We start from the raw sequence: 22,837 nt of genomic DNA, 5'->3' as shown, positions 1-22,837 counted from the left end.
GCTTCAGTTGTACTGTGTATTATCCCTTCACTTGTTCCTCAAAGCCTAGAAAAGCCTCCTCTTGAAGAAGTATCTGATGGATGTAGGGGATTTCGAATGGGTCTATGTCCCTATTCAAATGGTCAACTGTCTACACCCACCTCTCTACACCCTGACATTCAGAACTACATTCCACAATCCCAGCAGAAAGCATGGACACTGTTGTCTAAGCCTAGGAGTAAGTTCACATAATGGTGCAAGAAGTCCACTTTTTCCCCTGACATTTCTGGCCTGTCCCATATGCACGTGATTTATCTACACACCTCCACCCTCCCCTGACAGGACCAGTGAGGAAGGGAATCTCGCATTGGCCTGAGACCTCGGTTAGGCACTCTGCTACAGACCTATCCTTTAACTGTTAATCATCCACAAGGAACAAGCCAGCGGGCCGAGTACAATTGTCATTGTTTTCTTGATTAGCCTGAACCATGTCAGCCAACTACTGGTTGGCACTATTCCCAATAATCCTTACTCTCTGTGCAGTTCACACACTCCATCCCATTTCTAGCAGACTTTAACCCATTAACCGTTTAATAAATGGATCTTCCATAATCCAATCCCTGCATGTCCTACTCTGCTACACTACTATCCCCGGTGGAAGGTGCAACTGGGAGCTCAGAATTTAAAAAAGCTTTTATACAATTAAAGGTAACCCTTAAGAACAATGGTATGGCCATTTGGAGGGGGCAGGGAGAACCAAACAAAGAGAAGACAGTAACAAAGACCATTCTAGTCATTGATCCTAAAAGGACGTTTAACTGGCTGCATTCGTGCAAGGAACAATTATACTATTGTTCGCTGGAAGAATGTAGCCGACTTTCAGTCAGTAAGATCAGTCGGTGAATTGTGTTCCTGTTGATTAGATCTGTCTGTGATTGTCTGTCAGTCATTCCAGCGAACGCAAACCAGCTCTGGAAATGAGATGGATTTTCCCCACATTCAGAATTCAGAAAACATTATCTCCCTGGTTCCCGGATCTGGGGAAATGAGAAGCCTCTCTGTAACCAGGTCACTGCCTCTGTTCAAGCAGGAGGGCTCTAGGACCCCAAAGGGGTGGCAGATGACACAGACATTTTAGTCTCACATCCGGATCCTGTACGAATTAGTATATATGCTTTGCGGATACATACATTTTACTAGAAGGGTTAGTGTTGTTACAAATGTCATTAGTACAAGCCAGTGTGCATTATGCACTTGGCAAATGAAACATATAGCCCTTTAATAACAGACACATTTGTTAAATATAAAGATATGTGGTTATTCTTATGCTCCCAAAAATCTCTTTGATTTTATGAAGCAGCAAGGAGCCCTTGTCGGTGCCAATTGTCACCCTCACCTTTCCGAAAGGCGCATTTGGAAAGAGCACAATTGGAGTACAACAGTTTGTCCATCTTGAAATGATAACCTTACCACATATAAAAACAACGTTTCTTAAGAAACCCAAATACAATCAATGTGACATAACCTCTATCAGAATGTAATGTATTTGTTCTAGGTTTGGAGAATGTTATGTGGTCAGTAAGACAGGTTTAATGCTCATTATGTCTGCCTACCTATGTATACTGAAAGCGATCACCAGAAATTAACATTGTCAAAGTATTTTACAATGGTTTGTACAATTACATCATTTGCTTTACAAAATAATTTCCTATAAAAAAAATGTTGAGAACGCACACCATGCGGTCTCTTAAAATATACTTTCCTCTTGGAAAGTTAGAAAGGGTCACACTCAAATTGAAACCAAACATCTGTAATTCTATGAGCACCTATGCAACATTTTAACTTTGCATGGTCGACACGGATTGGTTACTACAGTATATTGTTTTGTGGGAAGATTTTAGTAAATTACTTTGCTCAGCCCATCGCTTCCCTACCATCCCCAAGTCATGTCATGATAGAGCACATACATTCTTAATAGAGTTTCCAGAAGTGAGTGAAGAAGGAAGGGGTGGATTACAGGGGTTGACTGGGGATTACATAAGCATGTTCTGAGCAAGGATTACATAAGCATGTTCTGAGCAGGTGTTGGGATCTCAGGACAATACATTTTGTCTTACAGCTTTTTATGTCAGAACAAACAGAAACTCATTTGCAAAAGGGTTCCATCGATTAGTTTTGCAAGGAATTATTTGTTTCCAGTATTTAACTCACCGGTTTCATTTTCTTTATCTGTTGACCAATCAATACTCTGCAATAAAGACTCTTCCATATCAGCAGTAACAAAATCTTCAATCACTATCAGACCTGGAGGTAGTGGAGGCGGTGCACAATCCTCCGAATGCACTATGGACATAAAACAAGATTAGAGTTAATATAATTAGAATCTGTGCCATGCCTAAATATTTCTTCAAATGAGATCCTACGTGAGTAGGATCTTTACGTGTCTCTCCTAAAGAGACAGCTTAGCATTATACATTGGCTAAGTAAGCATCCCAAAAAGGCCTCAGTACTTACACTTAAACTGGAGTACCCTGGGAGGTGGTCTCTGGAATCATTGCTGTATGATTTGTAAGAAACACCTGGTGTCAGAAAATACAAATAGGAAAGCACTTTCTGGTGTGCGAATACACCTGCAGTATTACCATTTACACGTGCCAATGAAGAACTAAAGCATTGACGGAATTCAGTATTGTGAACTTGACTACTATGCCCCAAGCAGTGGATGGCTAGACCAAAAAAAATAAAGTATCTTAATTCTAATTAAATATTTAATAGAATAAACATGACCACTAAGACCAGTGAATTATTCATTACCACACTCAAATTTGTAATATTGGATTTTGAAATAAAATAATTACAATCCATGGAAGACATGTTTGGGGCCTTATTTCATTTTGAGAATCTCTTCCAGGAATGATTCCTGTGCGCAAGTCCACAGTAGCTGCAGCAAAGATGTTTCAAAGAGATGGACAGTGCGACAAAACAATGGAATTCGTTCCTTCCCCCCCAAGGGGAAGCCCCCCTGGTGAGGCTAGGTAGGTGAGCCCGCTCCATAATACCCTTGCTAGCGATAGAGGCAAGTGGGACCTCACCGGGAGAGACTCCCCCTTAGGGGACAAGGACTCCCGTTCCTGTGATGAACTCCCTAAAGCTGTGCACAACGTGGCCTACGTGGGATGCTCTAACATTTCAGTGACTTTTAGCCATCAAGACTGGGACAAAGAAACACTTAATAGATGTTATCACCTAGAAAAATAACATGTCCCTTTAAATCAAGATGTCCAATCCACTTGGATAAGTATGTTAAATAACATGCACATTGAGTGATGAGAGATGAGCGCAACACATATGCAGGCACAGAAAGGCCCCGAGCTATGTAACACCAGAGGCGAAAGAGTAAAGCATACACAGGCCCAGAAAATTATGACCCATTCATTACAGTCTTTGCGCTGTAATGAAATGCAGACCCCCCACTACACCGAATAATGGGAGCAGGGGTTGCAGGGCTGTCCCCCGCTCCCCTTTGTTGGTGTAGTGTGGGTCGGGAGTTGCAGGGGTGTCCCCTGCTTCCATGAGATGGAAATAGGGGACAATAAAGAAAAATAAAACTTTTAAAAAAAGAAAAAAAGGACCCTGCAATGCCAGGTCAGACTCATGTTAGTGGGCGAGAACTGACGCCTGTGGGTCGGAGGAGAGACGGCGGCACACTTCACAGTGTGCCGCCAAAAAGGTTGGGTAGGGGGGGAGTCGGTTGCTGGGGACGCAGGGCACAGTGATCTAGCTGATCACTGCAACACACCTTAATGGGAGTCAGCAATTTAATTGTCGACATTATGGGCGGCGTAATGATCTCATAGATTCAAGAGAGAAAAGGCAGAGTATGCAAAAGAAAGGAAGTCTCTGAGTTGGAAACCGTCACGAAAGTGAAGGATGGGATGCCAGAGTCACTCCGAATCCCCAGAGTGAGAAGCTGATGGGGCAGGAGCCCAGGGAAAAGTGGTGGCGAGACCACAAGGGATCTGTGGTGGACATCGCTGACACCAATGCTAGCAGAATGCAGCAGGGGGTCCGGGCAGGCATCTAGAGACCGTGACCCACCGAGGAAGAAAATACTGATGCAGAGAAACCGACGGCGGCCTGGATCTGGAAAGAAGGTCCCTGAGGATCAGAGATCTCAAAGAGGTTCTCTGTCACAGTTGAAGATAACTGGGAGAATAACGAGAGGCCCAGAGGGAACCATTATAACATATCAACAACTCATCTCAGTAGAAGTCAGCAGGCGAAGTTAAACCTGAAATTAAAGCATTGTGACACAGAGAACAAATTGCTAAAATACTACTGAGAATAAAGAACAGAGGAAAACAAGACCCTGGGAAAAGAGGAAAGAAAGAAACTCAATATTCTTTACAAAAAAGCACAACATATAAAAGAGTAAATATTATGAGCCAGAGTTCAGAGGAACTATTCGATTAAACTATGCACAAAACCAAGTAGAACAGAACATGCTGGACTATAATTGCCCAGGAGGGAAAGCCTAACAGGGAAATAATAATTTCCAAGAACACATTGAAAACAGCAACCAAGAAAATAGATATTACAAAAGTTCTTCAAAAGGGATGCCCAAAGAGAAAAGAAAAGTGAATAGTTCATTTGATGAGTTCCAGAGACTGATTGAAGAAATCATGAGTGATTGTTTGAAGATTAGACATTAAGGAAGAATCCTCCAGTCAGGTACCACAGGTACTCCCATGAGAAGTTATTACTGTGGGAAACCAAAGAATGTCTCGCCCGTTAGTCCTCGGGGGCTTGTCATCCAGATCCAGTTCCTGGAACCGGACCAGTGTGGGAGTGGGGGTGAGGCAGCAGATGGTGAGACACAGTATTCCCCCCTTTTGTGTTTATCTAACCTATCCTATTTTTTAAGATACTCTGAGGTCCCAACTCCCCCCCACCCCGTTTTTACACAAACACTGGGCCGAGGAAGAGGGTGACAGAGTAACACCATTATTGTACTGGACATGTCACGCTAATTGGTCAGGCCAAGTCAGGCACTTAACTATAAGTGCATACACCAGATACCAATTAGTTCTCCTCACACGGATAAAAGGCAGAACCTAGAGACACACTCTGAGAACGGCGTTACACGAGTATAAGCAGAACTTCCAGGATGAAGGCATACCTACTGGAGCAGGCCTCCGACAGGCCACGAAAGACACGTGGAAAAGGCCAGATCCTACATCAGAATGCTGCATTGTGTTCCAAGGACGCCAGTGACCCTCGTGAGTGAACGGCACAGTTGGGGAGGCAAGGCGAAGCCTGTGGTACTAACGTTGACTCGTGAATTGGAAATCCTAAAACCACAAAAGAAACGCACAAAGCCGGTGAGTTGGCAAGCAACATGAGAGACCGGTGTGTGTGTTACATTTTGAAGTGGCAACATTATATCGCAAGTGAAGGCTGAACGCGTGTGGATGAGATGGGAAGAAAGGCAGACCGGTGAATTAACTTTGAAGTAAGGTCAGCTGTGAGATCGGTGATACTAAGTAACAGAGTGGTCCGGCGAAATGAATTAGCCCACTCAAAAGTCTCTGTGATAGGTACATTGTTTGAAGCAATAAAGCGAATGAACAGCACAAGTGAAGTCAGCAAGATTAACTCCTAAAGAAGAGGAGAGTGAAAGTTAAAACGTGAACTTTGAGTGAAAGTGGTCCTGCAGCGCTCTGTAAAGAAAGTCATGCACATTCGAAAGTCTTGGACATCTGAAAGTGGTCTGAGCCCGACAGAAGGAGACCCGAAGTATAATAAGCTTGGGGTAGGGAGCCCCCTTGCAAGTTTTGTTGAACTATGTTGTGAGAAGTCTGATCCTGACAGATGGGGACCTATGTGAAGTTTGTTGTGAAGGGTCCGAGCCCGACCGAGGGGAACCAATGTGAACTTTTTGTTGAAACATTATTTGGAAGTCAGCTAAAGAGACTTTAACGTGGAAGGCCTGGAGGGCCTCGATACACTTTTTGGAACTAGTCATTGCATCGGAAACCAAGCCAGAGTGTGTCATCCTGCCAACGGGGACAGCCTTACTGCATGAGGTCTAATGTGGGGAGGAGAGGTGGTTCAACCACAGTTATTCTTCTTGAACACTGATTTTTCCTTTACATACATTTCTCCTTTTTACACTTTTTGTACAAGAGATAGGGCAGGCATTAGGTTTTGTTAGCATAGGCCATTTTGATTTGACAGACTCCACTAGGACTGTTTTGTTTATCGTTTGATGGTTGAGACTACTTTCCTCTTAGTTATAGGGCAAAGTAGGAGTGTCTCCAGCCCCAACAATTTCAATAAAGGTTTTACAAATTTTACCCATTGTGTCAGTGTCATACTTGTGATACCATGCCTGCCCTACGTTATCCTGACCCAAGTTCATTTTCATAGTGGTAGGGTCAGTTAGGTTAGTTTTAGAAAGCAGACTTATTTCTTTGGACATTCAAGACTGACGGATGAGCACCTTAGTTAGTAACATAGGCAGGGACCATCAATAGGGACAGGGAAAGTGAGGCCATATAGTTTTACCTTAATAGAACATTTGTGAGAAATGTCCTCACAGTGTCGGCATCCTTCTTCCGACTCGACACAACAGACCGAAAACCTGGGGTGCCATTTACATACTTCTAAATTTAATGCCACAACAGAGACTCTTATATATGATTCTGCTTCTCATTAACGGTAACTATTATATTTTCACCTAGGCAAACATAATATTGAAGTAGGCAAGATTACTCAGCTAAGAGCACTTGAGGATGAAATCTGTGTGCGATATGCAGGTTGCAGGTTTGAATCATGGAAAGGCCAACTCAGCCTTTCATCCTTCTGGTGTCAATAAAACGAGCAGCCATTTCACTTGAGTAATAATAATAGTTGTGAGAAACTGGAGGGTATTCTCACTCCTGGACCACTTGGATCCTCTATGCAGGTGGCCAGGGAAAGGCCATTGCTATTGGATCCCAACCCTTGGTGCAGAGAAGCGAGGGAGGATCACCTGGGTGGAGGGCCCTTGGGGAATAGAGGTGGGGTGCACCTTTTCCTATGAGTGACCAACCCAACCCTTCTACCATCTTCATGGGCTGCTATAAGTCTGTTCCCCACATTTGTCCCCATTTGACACTTGCCAGTACTGAGACAAAATAGAGACAACTAGGAACAATGGAAGACAACACTCATTCACCACTCTGGTACTGGGACGAGGAAGATGCCTGCTGGGAACTGTAAAGGCCAGGCATGTCCCGCTGATTGTGGTCAGGCAGGACTGATTGGACATCCAAACGTGCAGCCTGTCAAGGGGCTGCAGGTGTATTAAAAGAGGCCAGCCCAGCAGTATGAGAGACAACGGGGAAGCGACAGGAACAGCAGCAGGAGGACCGGTGCAAGTGTGGCATGGGAGCTGGGGCTCTGTGCAGCAAAGAATGCTAAGAAGGAAGCCGTGCAGAGAAGCTGTCCCTTTGTTGTTTGTTCAAGTTGCCGGTTCCCCGGTGCTGAGACGTGGGCACAAGGGTGCCTGAGGGGCAGGTGTGTGAACCCTGATGTGAGGAGCAGAAGGCTGCATGAGCCGGACTGCTGTTATGCCTTTGAACACGAACGGTGAGTTTCTATCCAGTGAGAAAAATGGTGCACGAGTGTTAACCTGAGTTATTCAATCCATTGTTCAATATTGAATACCAAGAATACTTTGTATCGGAGTGGTCACATGTGGGTGAGAACATGTTTTCGAAAGTCTCTGAAGGTTATACTTTACTATTGAAGTGAGTTAAAGGAATAGTTTGCTCAAAAATATTATTGCACAGAGCGTTCAGGCATGTGGTTTTAAGCAAACTGTGATCGATCGTAAAAACATTTCGTATGCACTTTACCCTTGTTTTCCTCACTTTTACACATGTGAAATCAAGCAGCGGGGCGCTGCCATCTTGTGCTAATCTTATCCATAGCTGCATCGCCCTAAGGTGAACTGCCCTTGTGGCACTAAATCATATCCCCCGCTCCTGAAGCTGACATCACTAGATGCGTATGGCCCATTTCACAATGCAAATGCACGTCTCGTGTCAACGTTCTCTGTGCGCCAGCTAATGACACGTCTCCATGGAAATGGCAGGACACCTCTTTCCTCAATAAGTATACACAGACCGCTTCTCATCAGACAACATCAGAGTTGCTTTTTCAATCGTTTCACTGTCTTTTTTTGTGCATCCTGTGACTCGTTTCTGCTCTGTTCCGCTATCTTTGTTGCTCGTAGCCTGTGAGAACAGATACTAGTACTAGCATCACTATCGATTTTAGTTTTGTCGTATAATGGCAACAATACAGCCCTACCAGTACGAGCTGGAGTAGCCCAAGGTGGAATTAGTTGAAAGGGAAAGATGCAGAAACGATAGGGCGTCAGACGACAGTTGGGAGGACGAATCACCGGATCATGAGCCTGAGTCTAGTCGCATGAAAGACGTTACCACCTGGTGTACCTGCAATCGACGCGAGGTCATGCCAACTGAGGAGGAGAACTGTTGCTGCAGAGAAAACTCTGGATGCTTGTCCTACATATGAGAAGAAGAGACACCGCCGGTATGAGTTACCGAGCTGCATGACTTCAGGGCAGCCTGTCTCACAAGGTTTGTGTTGAGGATTATGATGGTGCTTATGCACGAACTTTCCTCAACAGTTTGCCCTCACAATCCAAGTAACGAGTAAGTGTACTCTAGATGAGATGTCACTTAGGCCACTAACATTTCATGTTTGTCCCCTATATTGTCGTAACTTTGATCTATCACTGTCAAATGAATGTAGTCTGGCAATTCAATTTCTCTCGCGATTTGGAGAAATCATAGTGTTCATCTTATGTGTCTTTTACATACAACCAAGAAACAATATTTCTGTGTGCCCCAAACGTTATGGATTGCATGGGTGTTCACTTTTGTAATGTGTCTACACTTTAAAGCCCAAGTTGATTGATCCATGAAGTATCATTTGTACTGGCAACTATGCCATAGGATACAAAATTGCATTTTCAAATAAGGTTTGTACACTTATGATCATTTAAATACAGTTTGTATGTTTCTCTTCCACAGGTGGTACAGGCTGGTGGCCTATCGTGCGTTTACATGGTGGCTTCATGGGAGGCTTGGCTACTGTGTTCGACGAGTAATACCTGCCTGTGTCGTAGGTGCCATTCGAGCCAAATTCCCCAGTGAAAGCGGTCAGTACAGGGGATTTTCACATACTGTGCTGCAACCCAAAGTATAAAATTTGTAGTACATGTGTGCCATCAACATCAGCAACAAAATAAAATACAAATCAACTTTTATGAATAGTTGTTTCAATTTTTCAGTGAATCAAGGACACGCTCACTTGTCCTGGCAGGGTGGGAATGGCCAAGCTGCCAAACACTATGAACACTTCAAAAGTTTCTTACGTGCAGGGGTCATTGTTCACGTGGGCTCCCCAGACTCAGTGTCTCCTCGCTCCCTTGATTCAGACCGCGCCCCTGCAATCCACATAAGTGTGTCTCCATTTAGCAGTGTTCCGGGCCCTTTTCTGAAGGCCTCATGCCCATCTATCCCCCCTCCAGTATCAATGGAAGTTCGTACCTGTGGTCGTGCCCTCCCAAGGGGGCTGGTTGTGTGGGAATGGCCAAGGTGCCAAACACCATGTACACTTCAAAGGTCTCTTCCGCACAGCGGACATTGTACACATGGCCTCCTCAGACCCAGTGTCTCCTGGCTCCCTTGATGCAGACTGTACCCCTGCAATCCACATAAGTGTGTCTCCATTCAGCAGTGTTTTCCGCGCACTTTTCTGCATGCCTCTTGGCCCTGCATCCCCCCCTCCAGTATCAATGGCAGTTCGCACCTGTGGTTGTGCCCTCCCAAGGGGGCTGGCAGGGTCAGAAACGGCCAAGGTGTCAAACACTGTGTACACTTCAAAGGTATCTTCCGCACAGGGGCCACTGTTCACATGGCCTAGCCAGACCCAGTGTCTCCAGGCAGGATCCTCTGAAGCAGACCACGCCAGAAACATGTCACTCATTCACATACACACCCACTTTTCTAATTCTTTATAAACCCCTTGATATTTATCCTGAGAACATCTGTGAGCACTGCAAGTCAACTCGTGATCGTGCTACCTGTGAACATCTCTGAGCACTGGAAGTACACTCTTGACTGTGCTACCTGTTCACCTGCTACTAACTACCCTGCTTTCTGAATCTAATTGTTTGTTAGTCAAGGTAAGGGCAGGTCACCTAATCATCTCTTTCTGATCTCAAAATGTCTATCTATTTCGAACGAATGTACCCAGTTGTGTAATGTTCATTGATCTCACTGACTTTACCATTGTCTAATGTTTAAAGTGTTCTGATCTCGATATATAGCAAATTTCATCAGTGTCAATTATGATAGAATTGCATCTTTCTCGGACCATGTCTATAAGCATGTTTCCTTTTGATGCATGAAAGTACATTCCACGGACGTATAACATATTACGATTTCCGTCACATCAATCAATTCTGTATGAAAGTTATCCAAGTATATATTCGACTACGCTACACAAGTTTTGCTTCTTTCACCAAAACAAACATTGCATAGAAAACTTTGATATAATTCCATCAATCTCTTGCATTCAGTAGAGTTTTTTTGTAATTATGTGTACATTTTTATACAGATTTTTCAAGAATGCCTGCCCTTATGGTTTTCGGTTGCCATTCTAAGAGCCATGTCAAAAGTAAGGGCACAGTAATGCACACATTCTCGAGGAATATTGATTTAATAAGAGAATGGGTTCGATATTGTGGATTTCCGGTGGACGAGCTGGAAAATAGAGCCCAGGATGTGTTGGGAGACTTGAGGGCCAATCGATTCCGCATCTGCAGCCAGCACTTTACCCCAGATATGTACGACCAATCGCAGTACACAAAAAGCATCGACTCAGAAAGTCCTGTAAATTGCTTACAAATGCAATTCCAACTCTATCCATGCACACGCTGCCTCAGGTGAGTTCCGGATGATGCATTAACTGTAGGCGGTGGGGTACTGAACAGGTAACTACATATACGGATTGGTGCTTTCGGTGTAAATGTGTCTTACTAAAATTTGCATATTAACTAAATTGTAATACTTTTTAACTATACCACATTTTACTACACATCCGTCCGTGGTTTATGAAGAATCATAGAAACTTATTATGACCATAGAAAACAATGCCATAGTGCCCTTTAAAAGAAGCATAATCTTTTCGTAATCGGTTGCTTGACATGTCCTTTTTTTTAGGAGAGCATACTGACGGAAGCACAGCACCTTGCAAGTGACGATACCAGTGACACGTTCAGTATACCAATGGTGAGCCCTATAGACTTGCAGAAGTTCATATTATCGAGAGTTGCATCGTCCCACATATCTAAAGCAAATCTAATTTTCCCTTTTACCACTTCATGACAATGCACTGAAAATGAAGGAGCAAGATTCTGCATCCATTTCTTTTCTAGGGTCAACAACAACTTTGAGCACCTATCAGGTAATTTTATTTAACTTTTCAATTACGAGAATGTATTTTGCTTGGAATTTAAAATAATATGAAATTGTTTATGTATCCTGTCGGTTGTTTACACTATGTGTCATTTATGGGTTTCTCTTTATATGTACCATTGTCTGCATCCTATTGTCTCTGTTCCATTTAGCTGTTTTCATCCATACTAAAACAAGTACTGTGTAGGGGGATGCTGGTACTTCGACTACAATTACATCATCCTTTGGAGCTGGTCCAGAGTATGAGGTATGCGCACTGACAGTTCCCTTGAAGTAAATTCTACATAGGATACTATTAGATAGTGACATTCATATAAACGTGCAGTGTTTCAAACTTTTATCTTTTTGCTTCTAATGTTACAATTTCTACCATAATGCAGAATAATACATTGCAAAATGTTTGAGGGCAACATTACAATCATGTTTTGCACAGTGATCTCTGATCGAGTACACTTGCCATCAATCAGGTGAAATTTGAAATGTATATTTTGACTAAATGACGTACAATGTTTACGATGGTATGTATGTTAGCGATGTGTGCGAGGAATGTTTTTAACTTCAAATACGTTTGATTTTTTTGTTTTTAATAAATATTCTATTCAAGGAATGTATACAAGGTCAGGAATTAGAAGAGGAGGCACATGGATCAGAGGTGGTGGACCAGCTTGCTGGTGCTGTTGTTACAGAGAAGACCACGGTTTCACAGAAAGTCAAGAAAACAAGGGTTACTAACATTTTCATTGACTAAAAGTGTTTTGGGCTGGTGTTTTCTTCGTAACAAGTTTTTTTTTATCTAAAGTGCTATCTACTGTATGTGTGATTTACATTGAACATGTTTTTACAACCCATCTCCTAGAGGCCCAGAAGGAAAAGAAGATTAAAGACACAGACAACAAATGAAACCAAAGATGCTGCTTGCCAAACAGATTTCACCATGGAGCAACTACTATTTGAGGTGCAGCGTGGCCTTGTCAATAAGCAGACTCGAGATGCTTATCCCCAATGGCCAGAAAATGAATTGAATATGACCGGCGAAGAAAGCAAATTGTTGTTGGTCAATTGCTACAATGTGAACTCAACAAAATGAAGATGAAACTGAAAATAATGAAGATGCTTTTGAACTACTTGCTGACCACTTGACAGAATCTACAGCCGCAAAAAAAGGTCCTCCCAATAAACAATTGACATTGATGGTTTTTCCAATTTGTGTGCAAATAACACAAGTTAAACTAACAGAGACTGAAGCATCAACGCAATTGAACGAGGATCTTGCCAAAGATCTCGACTACCGTTTGTCTAGTTCTTGGGATTTGTCCACCAGAGTTGACTCACAAACCACAATCATGCAGGACGATTGGCTAATAAAGGAGCTTAAATACATTGTATTCGACAGCTGCCTCAAAGAGATTATGCTGATGCTGAAATGTGTCCATCCAGTGAGATGGAAAATATGCGAGGAGCCATTGGTGGATGTGACTTGTGTATTACAAGGCACTAACCTGAAAATCCAAGCCACCTGTGCCTACCTCCATGATACATTTTCATGGTCTGCTCCACCGATGCTGGGCAAAGTGCCAGCTGGAAATCTACTGTGTTCAGCAGCTTTACTTTTTCGCGGTATGACTTTTAGTAAGTGGGCTAGTTTCTGTCAATTTGTGGGACTTCAGTTCCTTGCGAAAACGCAGTACTATAAATATCAAAGAGAATTCTTATTCCCCGCTACTAGTCAATCCTGGAAAATTGAACAAATGTCAATTGAAAGGACATTCTCTGACAAACGGTTCAGGCTAGCTGGCGATGGACAGTGTGACAGTCCCGGAATTTCAGTAAAGTACTGTTCATACCACTTTCAGGACAAGGAAACTAAAAAAATGGTGAGTTCGGAGGTTGTGCAGGTGACCCAATGTAAATGCTCAGTGGCCATGGAGAATCTTGGTTTCATAAAATCCCTCGAACATCTTCAATCAAGGGGAATACGAATAGACCTCACAGCCACTGACAGACATGTTTCAATAGCCAAGGCAATGTGAGAGCAGTTTCCAAACATTCACCATCAATTTGATGTACGGCACGTTGCCAAATCAATCAATAAAAAAAAAAAATCACAGTTGCTGATAAAAAAAGGGGTTCTGAAAATATTTTACAGTGGTCCCAGTCTTCCAGCAACCATTTTTGGTGGAGCTCCAAAACTTGTGATGGGTCTGTGGAAATTCTACTTGAAAAATGGCGCTCATTGATGCACCAGTGTTCGAACGTCCACTCATGGACAGAAAACCTACATTTTCACCAACGTGCACACTTTATCGGAGGAACAGGAATGCAAGAAGAAGTGGTTGGTTCCATCTTCACCTCCACACAAAGCTCTTGAAACATCGTGTGAAGGGACTCACAGAGTTCTGTCGCACTGGAGGTTTGGAGGTGTTCCCCAATATGTGCCTGAAGTACAGGGCCAAGAGGTTGCATTTCGGCATAGACGGTATGCAATTTCGAACATTACTAGCCGTATTAGTGCATAACCAGAATCTAGGCAGAGAACAATTGAGAACTGCAGGAATCTTTGGAATGCTTTGTTAAACAATGGCAAAAATGGGTTGCCAAGCCGATATACCAGGAAATGGAATTCGATTTTGTGAAAGATCACATTTTGACTGTGTTGGCCATGCATACTCATGGAATCGATCCTGATTTTGTTCCTAGGACACGTACATTGCCACAAAACACTGCAAAAGAGCCCTGTCCACCAAAAGTGGAACTCGTTGAACAGTTGACTTCCCAGTATAAATGATTAGCAGCGGTGTGTATGTTCCACAATGTTTGTACATTGTACATGACCAATGGAAATCTATTTAACTTTAATTTCAAACCTATTAAAATTATTAAGAAGTATTAAGCATCCAAATTGTCTTTTCGAATGTATCCTCTTTGTCCATTTTTTTGTTGTTGCAAGAAGAGCCTGTTGGAGGATGCCATACAGTGTAACTCTTGTGTTTACCCCTTCCCGCTTTCGGCCAGCTCTTGTGGCTCTTTCACTGATTAGGGCACAGGAGGGTCGGATGGATATCAGCATGAAAGCAACTGCAGGGTATGCAGTTGCCTTAGCATGCACGTGTCAATAGACAGAATAAACACGCGTCCCACTAGGGAATGGGACCTGAGCTAATTAACAAACTTGGCATGCAATAACTAATGACTGTAAGCAAAACACTGCATGAAAGGGGCCTTTGGTGTGAAATAGACGCATTCTAACCTATATTTTTTATTGGGGCATGCGTTAGTGGTCGTTCCTTTCGGATGCCTCATCAGAAGGGAACATCTTTGATTTGCGGCCTTTGGAGTCTTACGATTTCAAACACAGTGGGGATAGGTGTTAGTGTTACCAAAATATATGACCACTCTAGAATAGGTATATGGTAGGTGAATTGGAGGTAGTGTGGGGGTAGGGTCTGGTGACCATATGCGTTCAAAGGGAATAGGGGGCATGGGTTTAGGGGTCCGTGGCCTGGCAGGGAGTGGGTGGAGATGGCATGAGTCGGTCACCAGAGATAGATGGGGCACGAAGTTTGGAGCAGGCCTTGGTCTCACATTCTTGGATGAGCAAATTTTAGAAGGGCTCGATACTCGCAAAAATGAGTAGCTGCATTTCCGTGAGAACAGGTGACGTGCTGAGCTGACTGAGGACAAAGGTGGTGGGGGCTGGCTGTGCATGGCGCTGGGAGAGGGAGACTAAACATTTCGCGAGAATGATGCAGGGGGGCGGGATATATGGCCTCTCCTCCAACATTTTTTAGTGCATGGGAAGTTCTGTGGAGATGGAAGGGCACTTGGATTTATGACTTGTCAGTGTCTCACATTATCCGCAGAGCACATTCCTCTACGAAAACAGGGCGCACGCAGACGTGACAATGGGGAGGACTCTAACTGGAACTGTTGCCCTAAAAGAACTAAATCACTATTAAGATAGATGAGCAAAATAGTATTCACGAAAGCGTGGCATTGGTGGATGACAGTAAATAATTAGTTTATTTGTCAAACATAGTTTGAATGCCACTTTGGGCGGCCGGGCTAATCGCTTCCATGATGTGAAGGTCACTCACTGCGTTTGATGTTGCTTTTGGGCTGTTCACACCGAGGCATCCTGTACAGTATGTTTTTGATTTGTGGCTTTCCTTCACCAAAAGAAAACTTAGCATACGCTCTCCTAAGAAGGCTCAATTGTTGTTCGTCCTTGGACGAAAGAGAGGATTCGCTATGCATTGAAGGACGGGAGGTGTGTAATACCCAAAAAAAATCATAAGGTTCACCATTTTAAAACTCAACAAAGTAACATGTAATTTCATTTAATGAAAACCATTGATCTGAGCGGACACTCTGCGGTACGCCAAAAGAATGGAAATACCAAATATAATGTAAGTTTTACTGAAGTTGGGGCACATTGGTTGGGGCATATTATATACATGCCAACATTCTGACCTACATGGGAGGGAGATTTCTACAGAGAAATTGGGAGACAACAATTTCCCCATAGGAATGCATTGGGGAAATCATTATTTTAGGCAGAGAATGTGAAAAATACCTGTATTTTCACTGAAAAATCAGGTGTCTCCTGCCTAAATCGGGAGGGTTGGAATGTAAGATATTGTGACGACATGCAAACACAACCTGTATGTATTTGTCTTTGTTTCGGTGACATGGATAGTCCAGCACTGAAATGCATGGAGTCCACGTATGGGTTCCCCCAGGTTCCACCAACGCCTAGTTCATTGATAATATTCCGTTATAATGCAGTCTGTGTGTTGTTCGAAATACTTCCGTCAGCTTCCGCATCCGAATCCCATTGCGAGCTCAACATACTCCACAGCACTAACCTCTCAAGCACATCATAGACCCCAACTTTCCACTATGTTTTCTCTGTGTTTCCATTGTTTCTGGTTTGCGTTCATTATTAAGTTTCACCTGGTGCAGAATTAAGGGGTAAATGGATACATTTGAATAAAGAACGGCTACTGAAATATATTTCTGTTATGTTTTCTACACAGCTACATCCTTCCCAGATACCCAGTGATGGCTTCTTCAATAGATAAACCTTAATGGCTCAATAACAATTACTCTTTTGTGGGACGATCGCCCTGGACCGATATGCCCTTTGGTGGTACCAGCAACTAGGAGCAACCTGACATCGTTTACGGTGGTCTAGCAAGAAGCTGATGCCGAAGCCTTGAAAATTCCAGGTGCGTCCAATGCGCTTCTTCTACCGAAAGGGACACTGTGTGCCTCAAGTTAAAGATTTGATGTTCAAACACAAAGACTTAAAAAAATGGAAATTGGCGGATGTTCTTGGAGCGTTTATTGTGAAATAAAAGCATATAAATTGCACCGTATTGGGGTTTCCTTTAAAAATAGTGTTTTTTATTCCGATTTGGGAAACGCTGTGCTGTGAGAGGATGTGTGTGCTGATATTCCGGGGTGTCTGTCAACTAACGTTGAGACGTAGGTGATGAATGGGCGCGTTTGGCTATACTGCACACTAACGTCATGAGAATAGGTGGAGAATATTGCTAGGAATAGTGATGTCAGCCTCAGGGGTGGGGGATATGATTCAGTGCCATGAGGGCAGTTCAACTTAGGGCGATGCGCCAACGGATACAATTAGCACAAGATGGCCATGCCCCGCTGCCTGATTTCGCATGTGTAAAAGTGAGGAAAACTAAGGTAAGGTGCATAGGAAATGTTTTTACGATCGATCACAGTTTGCTTAAAACCACATGCCCAAATGCTTGGGACAATAATATTTTTGAGCGCACTATCCCTTTAAACGAATACTAGACCATGGGTTGAACGAAAGGTGTTCTAAATACAAACAATGCATTTTTTTGATATGGAAACTGGAGGAAAATCTTAACCAGTGCAACCTGTGCCTATTGAAGACCAAATCTTTATTTCTTCAATACCGAACTGAGTGAAAACCTTACAAAAGGGCAGAACTGTCACCTACTAAGTTCAGAAGTACAACAGAACTTCAATTTCAACTAAAACCACTGTACATCAAACATGAATGATACTTTACCTACAAGTAAAAACAATTGTGCTGTCTCCTAAAGTGAAAGAAACTTTAAATATTGAAACAAAGCTTGAAGATCATTTCAATAAGTCACAATTTCTACACACAAAGAAGGCACAAGAAGGACAACAAACTTTAAAGAGATAAAGGATTTTTTTGTGCTAAAATTAAGGGGGTAATTCATGGAATAAATATGCGCCGAAATTAGTGGCGCAAGCTAGCGCAAGCGTGAAAAAGCCGGCGCAAGCGTGCGATTCATGGAAGGCTCTGCACGTGTTTTTCCTGGGATGTGCGCCAAATCCCTGTGTGGCGCACACGGGCGCACACGTCACTTCCACATCCCGAATGCCGTGCGCGATGCCCACATCGAAAGCGCACAACGTAAGCGCACACATCAAAAAGGGGGTGGAACACGGGGCGGAACACTAGGAATGGGGAACAACGTGTGAAAATAAGGGCGTAACTGGGAAAGTACTGCTGGGAAGTACACAGAACGCCCACACACACGCGAACTACACGTATTCATGGAATCGAATAGGGAAAACCCACGCAAGTCAAAACAAATGCACACGCACAATTACGTCCGGCCACACGAAAGCAGGCGGAAGCGCCCCCGCGTAGCATAAAAGTGTACGCAAACAACAACCAAGCATGTACAGCTACGATGAATGTCCCATTCCTCACTGCAGTGATGGTGGGACACCGCAGGAGGAGGAGAATAGCCAGGCCCCGCATTTTTCTGCCCAGGACCAGCCTTTTTGGGATGCCTGATGACCAGGTCTATGGCAGGTATAGGTTTCCACCTCATATCATCCTAGAGCTGGTCAGGGAGTGGGAGGATGAACTCCCATCACCCACCCTGTGCTCCCAAGCATTGAGCCCATTGGTGAAGGTGCTCAATGTACTGCATTTTTTGGCCACTGGGTCATTTCAGCGGAAAAATGCCATAGTGGCGGGTGTCTCACAGCCCACGCAGTCAAGCTGCCTACACCAGGTGTTGGCAATCATCACTACGCGCCCCTCAGTCCGCAGGCACATATACATGCCCAGAACACCTGCAGAAAGGCAGGCCATCGTCCTGGACTTCTACAGGGTGGCACACTTCACCAAAGTGCTCTGTGCCATAGATTGCACCCATGTGGCCCTACGCCCACCTAGGGCCACTGAGCACATCTATCGAAAGCGCAAGCACTGGCATTCCATCAAAGTGCAGGTTGTATGCAATACCATACCCAGCTTGTGGTCACATTTTTCACCTAAACTCCAACCCCTGCGGAGTGCACACAGGCCTGGCACATACCAGGACACAATCGATGATGAGAAAGGGACAGTTAACTGTCACTACCTTACCACCCTGAGAATGTGTACACAGAAGTGCCACAATGTGTGCATCCCTAGCTATTTAAACACAACCAACCCCATGTGACCAAAGGGAACACATGCAAAGTGCTCCCTCCACCCCCTTAGCTAAACACGGCATAAAAGTACTGGTATGCCATCCAAACCCTCCCAACACCCCTGAACCCAGTCTGCCACACCATAACATGGTATGCAATGGCAAAAATTAAAAACATATGCACAACAACACATGACACAATAGTCATGAAGTGCAATGTGAGAAATGTAAATAGGCACCAGACAATTGGAATCTGAAGAAATGACTGACCAAAACCTCACACCCTGAAAACGGTGGCACAAATGCATGCCACCAGTGGTGCAAGCAACAAAAGACTGAATACCTGTTGCCATGCACATTGGGCAATTGAAAAATGGCATTTCAAACACTGCTCACTGGACAGCACAGTGAGTGTGCATTGCATTGGGGAAACCCCTTCAGCATCATTTGAAAAAAGGGCATTCAACCAAATAGTACCCCGTCATGCATGTACACGATCAATGACTCAGAAATGAACATCGATTGTCGTGACACAGCATGCCTGAGAAGGCAATCTGGGTGCACGTGTGTGCATGGTGTCAATGTATTTGTGGGGGGGCGTTGACTAAGTGTATTTGTCAGTAGGGACATGTATCGAATACATGCATGTGAAATGAAGTGAGTCCCAGTGTCCTGTACAGAGAACATGTGAACATGTGAACATTGAACTCCAGGACCCCCCTGTGTGTTAAACCACACCCATCCTCTGACACCTCCTAATAAAGCACAACATTGCATCAGCCATTGACCAGCAGAACATATCATGTACAGAGTACCCCACATTGACAATGGCAGACAGTGACCCATCACTGAATCATAGAAATTCATAATATGACCTACACACAAAGTTCATCAAAGCGCATCAATGAAGGAGGTATCAAGGGAGAAGAATAGTACATTCCAACATCTCCTTCAAACAGTCCACAATGTGAAAATGAACTATCAAATCGAAGTAGAGAATACAAGTGCCTGGAACAATAAGTGAGAGTCTAGAGAGGGAATGTTGGATAACAAAACTAGCATCAACATTGCTATCCCTGACGGCAACAGTCGCAGTGCAGTAGTCACATAAGGAGGGAGAGTGAGGGAAGAGGAGGGAAGAGGTGAGGAGAGTAACAAAACAAGTGACAAACTGTGCTAGGTCGACAAAGAATATAGATAGTGCAGGGGAGGGGGAGAAGAAACACAGAAGGGAATGGGGCAACAGCCGACCTGTAATCAGTGGTGGAGGGACTAATGATAAAAGTAAGTGGCAAAATAATACTAAAAAAGGTGAAGGTGGGGTGCGGAAGGACAGAGGCAGATGGGCAAACGTCTGCAAAGAAAGTGGCTACGTATCACCATGGCTGATGGCAACTGGGGTAGTGGTGGAAAATGACAGACAGAGGACAAGGAGGAGGGTAAAGGGTGGTGGAGACAGAGGGAGAGGGAGTAGAGAAGGGAGGAGGGGGCCAAGGTCAAAATGCATAATGGTAAAGATGGAGAAAGAAAGCACACACAGGGGGCAGAGGGAAACCAGGCGGTGCAGAAATGTAGGGGATGCGATGATGAAGGGGGGGAGACAGAGGGACACTGGCAGGGGCAGGGGAGACAGGGGGGCAATCAAGTGACCCAGAAGACTTTTGGACAGGGCTAGACAGGGCCTCCATTGTGGGCTTTTGGTAGTGGTGGCAGGCTCCAGCATCCTGGTTGGCCGGATTGTCACAAGGGACAAGTACAACCAATGGGGGGGGGGAGCAGGTCCAGGACACAAACATGACAGTCAAATCAAGAGCAATGTGGTCATACCTCAAATGGCACATCAAAACACCAACCAGGGCTGCAAGATGGCCAAGGTGGTGCTAGCAAGGAATGGGTGGTTGTTGAAATGTGTGGTGACATGGGTAACTCAGTTTGCAGCCTTCCTGTGGCATATCAAAATCACTGTGGGGAAAGTGTCCCAATTCAACATTGTTAGCACATGGACCCCTCCCCTCCCACCATCAGTGTGTCGTACACAGCCAAAGTGTGCATGCTACCACCTACAGCAGGAAGTGCATGAACATAGACAGTCAATACGTAACAACTATCACAAGCAACATGATGAAATGCACAGTCAACATAATACTCACCAAAGTGAAGTGCAGACATGCATTTGAGAAATCATCCGGAATAGCCACTAGGGGTGTACACACAAGTAGGACTGTAGGCTGGCCACAGATATGACGGAAGCCCAATGCCCATGTGTGATATGCTGTTACACCGAGACATCCTTGCGAGCCCATGGAAAGGGGAAGGAGGAGTAGCATATGTGTCAGGACCCCAAGCAAAACACATACACAAGACAAGCCTGAAAGGGCCCAGCTGGAACACACAGTGGATGCCTTCCAATGCCACAAAGCACCACACTGTCACATGTATGCACAATAGACAAAAGAAAATGCAATAAACCAAGAAATCAGCAGAAAATAAAAATCTAATTAAATCATCATTTGAAATAAAGAAGTGAAAAGAATAAATAAAACAAAAAAAAAAAGTTAAATGAAAAATAAATTATTCGAAAAAAGAAAATTAAAGAAAATACTTACCTAAAATTATAAAGTTTGGATGAAAAACCCCCCAGGAGGTGGGGTGGGGGGGGTACAGGGTGCACCTCTACAACCATGTGTAGATATGAGGAAAAAAAAAATAAACCTCACTGGGCTATGTGGGAGATAGGTTGTCATCGTCACCCTCTGGATGGAAATCAGAAGGTGGACGTGGCTCAGTTGACTCACCACGCCTAGCCGCGCCTTGCCCCTCAATGGCAGCAAGCATGCGGGTCTGGTAAGCCTGAGCCTGGCTGGCAATGAGACTGAGGTCAGCATGCATTACCTCACGTGTCACACGTGTTTCCTCCTGCAAGGACTGACGTGTGAGACAGAGTTCTGCCTGCATGGTCTCACATGACAAATGGAGCGACTCCCGGCTTGCATGGAGTTCAGCTGAGATGGTTCTTTCAAGCTGCACCATCCTGACTTCTGCCTGCCTACTCTCCTCCATCATGAGCGCAGCCAGAGTAGATCTGAGGGATCGGTGTTTCACCCTCAGGGCCTCACAGTGTGCCTCTGCTTGAGCATCAAATGCTTGACGCAGAGCCACCATTTCAGCCTGGCGCGCCCTGTCAGACACCGCCATGCCCAGCCTGAGTGAACGGCACGTGGACTGCGTAGCCCGCTGCTGGAGCACCATTTGCCTTACAGAGGGGAGGATGGAATGGGCCACACTTTCCATACCTTCAGCAAGCATCTCAACTGCTCCCCCCTGTTGCTGTGCTATGGCAATCAGGGAACGCTCCCACTCAGTTGACCCCGGTGACACACAGCCACCGCGTTGCCGGACACCACACCTGCTGGGACCAAGGAGCCATGGTCCTTGCTGGGTTGGTGCCGCCCGCGGCTGCATGACTGCATCCCTCCGTCGACCTGATGCCCCAGGAGCATGGCCAACTGGTGTGGAGTGTGACCGTGCACCCGTAACCACCACATGCAGACATTCCAACCCTGCCTTGACCCCTACTGCAGGTGTCGCGGACAGAAGATCATCCAACAGAGGATCACTTACCGGCGACGACATGTCATGATGCAGATCCGGCTCAACATAATGGTCAGAGGATACATCAGAGCCTGACTCAGAGTCAGCTCTGGACACGATGGCCTGGAGCACCTGTGGGTTCTCGTGGGCTGCCGCCCCACGACGACCACTGATGCCTGGTTGTCGTGTGAACTGACCACCGTGTCTGGGATGACATCATCTTCCTCTGCCGCCAGTGCGTCATCACTTGCAACA

General features: G+C 44.6%; 1 protein-coding gene across 2 annotated transcripts in view; it reads right to left on the bottom strand.

Annotated features, from left to right (window-relative positions):
- The window catches only part of ALKBH8 (alkB homolog 8, tRNA methyltransferase), a 1,077,261-nt gene that overhangs the window by 912,290 nt on the left and 142,134 nt on the right, over positions 1-22,837 (bottom strand). For both annotated transcript variants that reach the window (XM_069640672.1, XM_069640671.1), the window contains exon 4: positions 2,191-2,322. In XM_069640672.1, the coding sequence (XP_069496773.1) occupies positions 2,191-2,322 (132 nt within the window). The remainder of the gene's footprint in view (positions 1-2,190; positions 2,323-22,837) is intronic.

This window comes from Ambystoma mexicanum, chromosome 7q (assembly GCF_040938575.1).
Source record: "Ambystoma mexicanum isolate Mex_15411 chromosome 7q, UKY_AmexF1_1, whole genome shotgun sequence".
NCBI classification, from domain to species: Eukaryota; Metazoa; Chordata; class Amphibia; order Caudata; family Ambystomatidae; genus Ambystoma; species Ambystoma mexicanum.
The sequence above is the reverse complement of the archived record's forward strand: the minus strand, read 5'-3'. Positions and strand labels throughout refer to the sequence as shown.